Here is an 11827-nt window from a genome sequence, read left to right as displayed (position 1 = left end):
AACAGCTATTTTTTTAGCATGAGTAATAATGCAGCCAATGTATCACCACAAAATTGCACAAGAACCTCCACCATTATGTAAAATATCAAATCTTTCAGAATTTACTTCCAGCTGCAGGGATATTCTCCCATGCTTCTTGTAAACGTCTCCAAAATTCAGTCTTGTTGCATTTTCTTGGCCCTGTAATCCCGAACACAGTCAATGATGTTGACGTTCGGATGTTGATATTCTTAGCAGTGTGCTTGGGGTCATTGTGGAAAGGATTTGCTCCCAATTAAACATTGTTTAGAGCCCAGGTATTGCATGATAAGTTAAGATCAGTTTGTATTGATCAGCATTCGCGATGTCTTTGCTCAGAAGTAAAACACCAACTCCAGATGTTCTACAACCCACAATTTGCACTGATCCTCCACCATGCTTGATTGATGGGTATAGACATGGCTCTGAGAGTCATTGCTTCACTAGCATACAGACTACCTTTTCTTACTTCTGAAAATCTCAAATCCATAAACCTTCACATCACAGGTGTCCAGTTTTGGTGTACTAGTGCAAATTGTCTCTTTTGTTTATATCCTTTTTGCAGTAGTAGTGTTTTTGGCAGCTACACATCCTTTCAGACCAACAGCATTGAGCTTTCTCACAGTCAAAGGACTAATAGATGGATTTCTTCACATCTGAACCAAGCGTGGAACTTCACTTCTTTTTTTCTTTTCTTTTTCCCCCTATCCCTCAAAAATAAGATCTTTAACTCTGTCTTTGTGATGGCTTCAGTGGTGTTCTCTCAGTTCTCACATGGTTGTTAGGAGTCCCCTTTTCTATGCATATTGCAATAATCTTTTAAACTCCAGTTTAGCCACTTATTTTCCTTTCTTTCACCTTCATTGTTCCGTTCAATTGTCGTGCATCTAATCTCATTAGAAAATCTCCTTAGACGCACACAACATAGAATTCTGCAAGGCAGCTGTGTTTGGGTAGTTGTCACTTTTGAAGGAAAGGGGTCTAACTACATGATTGACACTTGGTAACCTTTAGGATGTTCGGAGGACACAGCTGGAGCTTGTTTCTTGATTATGAGGGAAGACAAAGTGGTAGTTGTTTGCAGAAGGGAAAATGGACAAATACGGATAAATGTGATATGTAGTTTCTTTTTCCCCCGTTTTCAACTTGGAGTGCCTGTATGTGAGGTATCGCTTTTTATGTATCGTTGACCATGCTTTGCTTTTCCCTGCAATATACTTAATGGCCACCAGAGGGCTAGCAGTTCATTGGTCCAGCAACACAAACTGGTTTAACTGGTTTGTCTGGGCTGTGCTTGACTGGTTCCCAGACCAGGTCAGCCCGACTGTAAATGTACAAATGATTAACACCACACCGATTGTTAAATTGTCTTATTGTCACAGACTGCCTTTTTGCAGTTATTTTGGAATGTAGTTGTTCACAACAGGAAATGCTGCCTCAGGTAAGCCACGTGGACAGCCACCAATACATTTACATCTGTCACCAAATAAGAATCTGTGCATGACATCGCACATTGTTGTGTCGATAGAATCTTGACGCGTTCATTGCTACAGGTTTGTTTTGTCTTGGAAAGAATACCTACTGTTTTTTTGTTTTTTTTCTTGTAGCTTTATTGAGACTTCACTTCCTCATTTGAGTAGCTAATAATGATTTTGCTGACTAATTGTTACATGTAAACCAGTAATCTGACAAGAATGAGGAAATTGTCAGGGAACGAAATGTAGGGCACTGAACTACCACTGTACAGAATAAGTACTATACTGAACTACTACTGTAGTTAAATGAATTCAGTTGGAAGAATCTTTCAAATATCAAAATCCAGGCTACATTAGGAATTATCAGCTTCTGATCGCAGGGCATTAATACTACTCTGCACCTTTGCCATACTCTACTACACAAGTGCACTGCCACACCAGTACTCTGCAGTACCGTTATCGTAACACCACCCATTTGCATTTATTCCACATCAGTACCATGCCACTCTATAAATATGACTTTATATAACTTTCAGACCATCATTGTCACACTACTAATACTGCAGAAAATATATGCCACTGCTCTGTTAAAGTTCACCATCACATCAGTGTCTGATGCACTGAACGGCCACTGATTAAAGCAGCATAATGTTGCACACCACTATTCCAGCTGCCCTGCTGCTACATTTTCTTTGGTACTGCTGTGCCCTGTTATTTCATTACACCTTCACCATCACCAGCATACTTTCCTGCCAGTGTTGTACTCTTGCAGGTAACTAAATAACTAGGCAATAGCACTTTTCTTGTTCTTGAGCACTTGTTCCTGACCACTATTATTCAGCAGTACTGCTGTATAAAAACATATCGCATGCCCAAGACTGAGTGGGATTTTCCGTGTATAATGTAAAACTTCCTTGTCTCATATCTGATCAAAATAGACAGATTGTGCTGCACTGTCACATGTAACATGGCATTTAAGTCTGTACTTGAGGCTTCATGTACAGTGCATATTTAGCCATGTCCAGCAAGAACACAATTGTTGCATGTTTCCTAACACTACACAAGCTCACCGACACAAGCACAGGTACATGGGGAAGGCAAGTTACTCAGTTTTACTGACACGTTCCACGCATTCGCACTGAGATAAGGCTTCAAATGCCACACAGACTGGACCAACTGGTCCAACAAGGAGGAGAAAAGAGGGAGGAAACTACGAAGAGGAAATTCTGGCTGCCACTGAGAGAGAATCTGGGAATGAAGCACACAAACAAAGCGAGGTAAGATAAGAGGAGGAGCAGGAGAGTGAAGAAGTAGGGTGTGTGTGTCACTGGCCTGTTGTGCTTATTTGCGTGGCTGTTTGTCTGTCTTGCTGCAAGGTTTAGATAAAACGCTGCTCACTCCAACTCACACGCAGGCGGTACATGGAATACGATACACGGATCAAACTGCTGCTCTGGACAGCCACTGAGTGACATTGAACCTACCACCACAGGGCAAAGCATGTAAGCCTTTCTGAAGATTTTTTTCTGGGCTGTCACTATGTTGTTACTGCTTATAATTTTGGCCTCAGAGAACATTATGAAATATGTGATAGTAAATGTTGACACACTAGGTGATCCATTATTATTAATTGATTTTCAAAATGTATTTATTAATTGTTTGTGCTACGTAAGGTAATTCACATACTCGTTTCTGTTAAGTGCGGTTTTAAATGGTATGTTAATAAGCATTATGATATGTCATATAGACTGACTGCACTGGCAGGTAGCAGCCTAATATTTATTTGGCAGGCACCCAGAGCTTTTCCAGTAAAAACACACATTCAGAATTTGACTAAACAAAACATATTATCAACAACCAAAGAACTGCTATGCAAACAATATGATGTATGGTCAAACATTCCCAAAGAGTGTGCATTCCTTTTTGGTTCAGTGTGTTTGCTTTTCAAATAAAGTACACTGTGATTCAGCGAGGAAACAAAAGAACTGGCAGCCTGGTCACACACACAGCCTAGTCACACACGTGTGCACACATGCACACACACACACACACACACAGATGCACACACACACATACATATATAAACACATACATGCACGCACAGGTACACACACACACACACACACACACACACACAATTCCTCATTCATATTTTAGAGGACCCCCCTGTGCCTGGTACTTTTCTCTCAGTTCCATTCAGGCTCAGATAAGGGATCAAATATTTATTCTGTATGCTGAATCACTGTGATCTAATCCATGTACTGGAACTGTTAAAACAGTCCAAAAACAGTAGCGCAGGTGAAAGAAAGCAGTAAACACTTGTTTAAAGTATTTTTTATTTGCGTACATTCAAGAAAGTGGTGGCTTGTTGACTGCCATTTGAGGATTGTTGCTTTGCCACATTCCATACATTTTTTCATCCTTCTTTGACGCCACTGTCCATACTCTTGCATTTCATAAAATGGGTTTCTCTGCTGACGTACAAGCTGACAAAAAAAGGGACCATTTATTTTGCAATGTTTGTTGAGGTTACTGTCTCTGGTTTATGCTGCAACAAAATTGAACAGCAACATTATGATCAGCCTTTGAAACTTTGATGGCCTTTATCTTGCTGTGTAACTGTGAACAGGACAAATATGAACAGGTTTTGGATAACAGGAAAAAAACTCTTAATATCACATTTACTTTGAGATCATGGGATGAAAGATGCTTTTTAAATGCAGTCCATGATGATGAGGAATTGAATATTTTAATATTATTATTCAGTATCTACTTCGGGGATGACTAAAAGATCCAAACTAAAGTAGCACAGTGATCGCCAATAATGAAATTATTATTATTATATTCCCTCCACCAGCACTACAACCTGCAATGCTTTCACAAAAAGGGCTTAAGTGTTCTGCCTGAGAAATATCTTTGATGTCATCATTTAATGTGTTCCTTATTTATCTCTTCTTTATTTCCAGTCCTTCACCATGAGTGATGAGAGAGAGAGAGAGAATGACAGCCAAGGTGCCAAGCTCAAACAGCAGCTGAATGAAAAACCAAAACCTGAAGGCAAGGACAAAACCAGCAATAGGCCAGGGCGAGAGAGGGAACGAGAGAGGAAGGAGGGAGGAGGGAAGGAAAGAGGGAACAAGGGAGTTCGCCGCAGCAGGAGCAGTGATACTGAGAGAAGAGGGAGGGAGGCCAGGCGAAGGGAAGACCATGAGAGGGACAGAGGGAAGAGGAGGGAGCGTGGAAGAAGCGAAGAAGGAAGAGAGAGAGAGAAGGAAGGCCAAAAGGGCTCGGCCGAACAATCGGAAGATGTTGAGGACACAGAGTGTGTGGTGTGTTTCTGCACTTACGATAACGTCTTCAAAACACCCAAGCTTTTGTCCTGTGGCCACACTTTCTGCTTGGAGTGCCTCGCACGCATCAACGTGTCCTCGGCTGAGATCAAAACCCTGACCTGCCCCGTGTGCCGCGAATTGACCGACTTGCCCCATGGCCGGGACCTGCCACATCTGGGCAACAACCAGGAAATATTCCGCAAGCTGCCCCCCGAGATGCAGAGAGCGTGGTCTGTACGCTTCAAGCGCAGCAAGGGAAAACTGGTCCTGAAAAAGCCCCTTGCCAGGACCCAAAACAGCCCATCCAAGCCCAGCCTTACCCTTCCGAAATTCAAGAAGAAGGTGCAGGAGGGGTCACCAGGCGAAGAGGGTGACCTGCAGCTGCCTACTCTGGAGCATGGCCACACCCAGGCCACCACTGTGAATGTGGGCCGGCCCCCCAACAGGGTCAGGGGTCGCATACGCCGACTCTTCCGCTCTGACCAGTGTTACTATGCCGCGGTGGCGGCCATCATCACAGTAGCAGTGGCCCTGATGTTGGTGGGGATCCTGGTATTTGTGGTGGTGCCCAATGTTGTCTCCAGGCCTCCCGCAGGAAACAATTCTATTCCATGAAATGAAAAAGACAGTAGACCCTGATTGGGTTGGGAAAGAATGGATGAAAGGGGTAACAGAATGGAAAATCTGGTTTGAGCGCCTGATCTTTTCATGGACTGTTGTAACTTTACCTTTGTCACTTGCATACCTATAAGCTCTTATAATAAGAAATGCAAACCAATGAACACAGACAATTTAAGTACTGTGAATATATTTACTGTGACAATTTAAGTGCACTGAATATATATGCCATAACGTCAGGTAAAAAAACTAAAACTTAAGATTAACAGCAATACTGAAATATAGCAATGCTGAAAAGGTATAAGGGGAGCTTCCTTTTTCTTAAGACCAAAGCAATGTATTCACATTATTTTATTCCTGTAACTTAAAGTGCCTTGATTTTTCAGTTTTGGTGAATTTTGAAACTTCTGTGGTGACTGGTGGTCACAAAAGTTAGTTGTCACACTTGAAATACCAGAGTTTGGGGGGAATGTCGCATCTGACACTACTAATGGAAAACGGCATATAAAGGAGCAATTTAAGAATGCAAACACATTGCTTTGCTGGGAAAGGGTCTCAAATATGTGATTTTTTACATGAAAAAATTACGAACTTTAACTGTACATTGTCTTTCTTTTGTGAAATGATACTTCAGGTTAAACAAAAATCTAATTTTAAGAATTTCCTGATGACTTAACTATAGTATAAATTACTGAAGGAGGAAGAACAATTCATGGCCTTTGAGAATGCTTTATATAAAACAAGTTTTCCTAAATGTACAAGACTTAGTACACTGCTAATCCTCTTTTCATCCACTGATAATGCTCTGCACTTGTAAATATTTAAATACAACTACAAAGCTGAAATAAATTAAAATAATGTATTTGTCTAAAAAAAATAAAAAGACTTGAATCTACCTTGTGACAGGATTTTTCTTTACATTAGCATTCCATTCACAAAGCAATGTGGAGATCCAGAGAGTTAAGGGGAATGTTGTGCTGCGGATTTGTAATATGCTACACTATGAAATAATAACAAATAATGCTTGTGTATTCTGCTCCAGGAGTTCAACCTGCAGCCAGCGTATGACAAAGTAAATACCTTTTATAGAAGAGAATAAAGACAGGGGCTTAAATTCCACATTTAAATCTTAGTATTCAAATCACTGTTTTGTATTTTCCTCCTTGTTCTGTATTTATTATGCACAGAGACAGAATGTATTGCCTTCTGTTACAGTCCAAAAACTAGGAGTTACAATATCTGGGATATCATATGTAATAAGTCCTGGAAAATCACTACTGGCAATCATACAGTAGTCATACAATAATATACTTTAGTGCTCACTGTTAGCCTGCAGGACAACAGTATATTTGGCTTTCTAAGGAATTTGACTGGACATAAAAAACTCAATGTTCTGAATGCCTGCATCAGATCGGGAAAATATTTATTTTAACAATTAGCATTTTGTCTCATATAAGGGGGATGGTACTCATGTGGGTTGGATTCTTTCTCAGATTCTTCTGCAGCTCTTACTGTCATTCAGTGAAAACAGAAGATCCGATATTCGATTATGTCAGAAACAGTGGGTAATTCTGAGAAATGGATAATGTTTCCTTTCTCTATCACTATGCCTGAGGTATGTATACTGTTGTGACTAGTTAGTAATTGTTATATGTGTACATATAGTACTATTCCCTTATTGTAGTGAAGTTTATCTCTCATTTCTTCATCATGAATCACAGTAAGATAATGTAAGGAATGTGATCTTTACTTAGAAATGTATGATGATGAGACAGGACACAGAATTTGAACGCAAATGCTACATACAAAGCAAAGGTGAACATAGACTGGAGTTGAAGAGAAATGTAATAGGTGAAATTAATGATTCTCATGAAACAGCTGGCCAGTACTGCATAGCTCAAAAATAACAATTTATCCAATCATTTTGACTAATGCCTACATTGAACCATTTGTCTTTTCTCTGCTGTAAACTCATGACAAATATAAATTACTTTTGTTCAGGATTTGGTTTGGGTTATGTAAAAGATCAAAGCATGCCATTGTTGCTGAGATACAGTGTATACATTGTTTTAAGTGGAAAGAAGTAGGCTAGTGTCTTCTTTTACACACAGGTGTTCCCGGAATGTGTCAACAAAAACATGTCAAACCAGATTCTGTTGTATTGGTGGCGCATCCCTGGTTGACAAGGAAATTGCATGTTCCTGAGACTGACAGAAGGAGATCAAGAGTGAGCAAAATATAACTAGCCATAGCATCATCAGATAGACAGTGCTTCATTTATCAGGGTATACTAAGCTAAATTGCAGAACTAGGCTACTCTACTGGCTGAATGAGTATAGGTGTATCTGTGCAAGTTGCACAGGATGTGTGCCATATTGTGCCAGCATAATAGCCACCATGGCTGTACAGCTGAGTTGATGGAATGCAGAGTGAACAAATTTAACAACAAAGGCTCATATTTGGACCAATATGCTTCTGTTTTGGGTAAAAAAAAAGGAGTGAACATTCCTAATTTACTGTTAGGTGATAACCTACTGGGAAACAATAAATATAATCAGTCAAATTATGCTGAATATGGTTCTGTTTAAATATATCCCAGATATCAACAGATGTGTTGGATTTCATTAAAGTGAGCCTACTACAGATGCTGAACTTACCAGACTTCTGGTAAAATACACATTTTTTCTTCAAAGAGACAAACAGCTTTCTGTTTAATAACTACTATGCTCTATAGAAACACTGGTATACATTTTAATTTGGAAAAATTAGGAAGCAGTCTTGGTGTATCTTCTAGCTTAACTTCTGTAAGTTAATGCTTTTGGCAGCACAGGCCTTGTGCTAGCACAAAAGCGTGAGAATATGATTTGTCTTGACCGATCTCACTCGACGCGTCCAGCAGCTATTTTTTAGACGCGAAATAGAATCACGTTCATACCAGTTACGCAGGTGTATGAAAATGTTAGGTGGCATCTAGCTTATTGAATGACGGGATTCACTGGACTGCAAAACGATAGTGCTGACAGCCCCCAGCTTTCTATTATTAGACCGAGGCCCACCCTCGGTCCTCATGTACACTGGGGACAGAGCCTCCTCTTTACCGACGACAAATTTAGCCAATTTGGTTGGGCAACTTGGGGTCCGGCCATTCTGTATAAAACTAGGTAGCTAACCTTGCTGAAGGTCGCATGTATTGCCAGCTAGCTACACAGTTACCCTACTATCTGGTTAGCTAGCTAACGTTAGCAACCGCTGGCTTTCAAACTTTATTTTGACGATATTATTTACTACGAAACAATATTTTTACAATGGCCTCCACTCCTTCTGCTTCTGCACTATCGGCTGTTCTGCGATGCAGGGGAAACATATTTGCCAGAAACAAAGCTAACAAGAGGCCTCCTCCCGGCAGCGGATACAGCCTGGGAGTCAAGTGTGGCGCGGCAGGCGAGTCGGGAGTACCTATACTGGCCAAAGAACACGGATGGGAATTCGGTCATTCTCTCCAAGATTGGAAGTCTTTTTTTCTGGGACAACGTGTTGAAATTAGGGATGGTGTGTTCCTGGCAGTTACGTTGGAAGCTAGTAGAAAAAACACAACAGTCATGCATACAGAATATCAAACTACAGTCAATGACAACGAACTAAAAAAAGTTTCGAAGACTGCTTCGCCAACTGATCGGATCGGATCTATTGACTTTATACATGCGAGTTTGTCGCAACCGACCAGTGACCGACCGAGATTTAGGAGTGAGTCTACGAACTCATTACGAATACGTATATTTACTTCTGTGATAAGAAAGTGCCTTGGAATAGAAAGCTATGAAGACAATGGTGTGGCTGTGTCATCGAAGAGCGATAACTTATTTTTAGAAAAAGCCGCCGCTTGTAAGGTTTTGTGTATATCAATTAGTTATTTACCTAAATCGGATAGAGCCGGAGAACAAATAACTGAACCAGTTGTATTGTCTTGGAACGGCTGGACAACTCTCAAGAATGGATGCATCATATTAACTGTGATCTTTTCTGAAATGGTGCGGATGCAATTTGGGTTGGAAAACGGTCGCTTCTCCATTCCTTCAGTCTTAACGCCTGTTGTAGAAATCCCGAAGACTCAGTCAGTCAAAAGCCAGTCCTTATCAATTAGTCACAGCGCCCAAATAATGGCAAGTATTAATGGAACACGTTTATGATTTTAAAGCTTTTTTAATTAGTATTGTTAATGTTGCTGAAGGCCTGTTTTTATGCAGCAGTTTGGTCGTCTATAGATTTGGCTCGATGTAGTTAGTATGTGCATGTTTTTGTCTACCCGTTTGCAGGGAAAGGATTTGAATGGACAAAGCGATACCGACCAGAAAGTGGAGCTAGGGGATGGGAGGCTCAGAACAAGTGATCCTCAGCCTATGAAAGAAATCACCAAATTGGGCAAGCTGGACTGAGACAGAATGGCAGAATCGACATGATGCGTGATGACTGCGTGATACGAGCAGCAAAATATCTCTTGACAGATTTTTATGTTTTTTTTTATTTTTTTTTTAATCTCTGACTGAATTGCACCCCCCAATCCACGTGAAGGGGGTAAAAAAAAATGCACTTGATATTTTTGTAGGTGTATCAGAAGCCAATCCTCCCAAGAATTCTGGAACCCAATATTATATTACACAGGGGTGGAGTGCCAAGAAATATGATTTGTATTGGGGTTCATTATAAATAAACAAAATACCTTGGTACATATCACAGTGGAGCTAGGGTGACCTGGGGGCTGTACTACGAATGGAGTTTAAAGGTACAATAGGTAAGGTTTTTGTGTTAAAACATTGTTACAAAACCATTGTAAATCCCTTTCTATCATTGAAAAAGACCCACTGACATGTTGACTCACCCTATATTTATAATCCTGTCCAGTTGAAGCACCGACACTGTACCAAAACATTATATTGCTGTACAATAATTCAAGCTCCTTTGTTGGAAATTGGTTCTAATTGCCACAGCCAATGGCGTTTGAACATCAGTGCGTTAATTCAGAGAAGGGGGAGAGATAAACAGTGTTGTGGTTGGAGGGTGTTTGTTGCTGCAGCTCCTCTCTTGACTGTTAGGTGTACCTTTAACATAGGTTACCCAGTGTTTCTTTGATTACCTGGCTTCACAAAACCAAACCGTTATCGGGCATAATGGGTACTACGAAGGTGGTTACCATTTACATTACATTATTGGCATTTGGCAGACGACTTACAGTTGATTAGACTAAGCAGGAGACAATCCTCCCCTGGAGCAATGGTGGGTTAAGGGCCTTGCTCAAGGGCCCAACGGCTGTGTGGATCTTATTGTGGCTACACTGGGATTCAAACCCCAAACCTGGCCTGTCCCAGTCATTTACGCGCGTTCACATAAGTTGCAGTGCATGCAAAAATGAGCCAAAAGCACTGCAGCTTGTGCCGTCGGCTAATTGAGTGGCATATTTCTCACCTGAGGAAAAAACTGATATGGACGGATATGAAGAAGAACATAAAACACTCATAGGCAACTAGCAAAAAGTAACATTGATTCAGCCAACAATACCAATGACAACTTGTCAAAAATGGCTATTGGTGTAAATTCATTATTTATGAACTTATTTTTAAGTGAAATAAGTTCATGCTTGCAATAGATGATGCAGGTCGACTGGGTTTCCTGATATGATAGTTCACCTAATATCCCTACCTCAGTAAAATGACAGACCTGGATTAACTGTTCCATGTAATGTATACATACATTGGAGACCTGTGTGAATAAGGCTATTGCAGATGAGTGTATAGTATTTGAGAAAATGCCCTTGGCTTCCAGATGAAAGAAGCATCATAATATACACTGTGTTCCCAAAGTTAGGTGAATTGTCATAAATTTTGACAAAATATGTATCATTATATTAATCACTTGCTGCTACAATATAAACACTAGGATTTGGATATGAAATATAAACACTAAACACTGCATACCAAAGCCTGTTTGCCCAGAGATTATGGAGATGTGAACCTTTGTTGAAGCAAAGGATGACATTCAACTGAATACTAAACTACCCTACTTCATATTGGAGATTAATCATCACTGCATTTTATGGGCTTTACTTTAATTCACTGGAAATAAACCTATTAAATGACACAGGCCTTGTAAATGTTAATATGGTATGTGCTTGCCGAAATGATTCAAGTGATTCATTGAACAAAATAAAAGTTGACATTTTGGACACTCTTTCAGAGTTTTAATTTATATTCAGACAAGGGATTTTATTGAGTGTAAAGGTGAATCTTAACTGTAGGACAGTGTGCAGGTAAAAAAAGATAAATTAAGCTCTGTTGGTGAAAGCAGAGAGCCCAAGATCTTAGATTCTGTAACCATTGGAAGACAAACAAG

The 11827-nt window shown here is 40.2% G+C and overlaps 2 protein-coding genes across 2 annotated transcripts; both read left to right on the top strand.

The window, feature by feature from the left end:
• The first annotated feature begins 2773 nt into the window (after nt 1-2773).
• Nucleotides 2774-6338, top strand: rnf183 (ring finger protein 183). The gene is made up of 2 exons (XM_061260370.1): nt 2774-2995; nt 4460-6338. The coding sequence occupies exon 2, from the start codon at nt 4469-4471 to the stop codon at nt 5438-5440; it is 972 nt and encodes a 323-aa protein (XP_061116354.1). The 5' UTR covers nt 2774-2995; nt 4460-4468; the 3' UTR covers nt 5441-6338.
• Nucleotides 6339-8438: 2100 nt separating this feature from the next.
• Nucleotides 8439-11652, top strand: LOC133139047 (uncharacterized). Its single transcript, XM_061258315.1, has 2 exons — nt 8439-9603; nt 9757-11652. The coding sequence occupies exons 1-2, from the start codon at nt 8749-8751 to the stop codon at nt 9874-9876; spliced, it is 975 nt and encodes a 324-aa protein (XP_061114299.1). The 5' UTR covers nt 8439-8748; the 3' UTR covers nt 9877-11652.
• The last annotated feature ends 175 nt before the right edge of the window (nt 11653-11827 follow it).

The sequence above is a fragment of the Conger conger genome, chromosome 1 (genome assembly GCF_963514075.1).
Source record: "Conger conger chromosome 1, fConCon1.1, whole genome shotgun sequence".
NCBI classification, from domain to species: Eukaryota; Metazoa; Chordata; class Actinopteri; order Anguilliformes; family Congridae; genus Conger; species Conger conger.
Note: the sequence above shows the minus strand (reverse complement) of the source record. Positions and strands in the feature narration are given on the sequence as shown.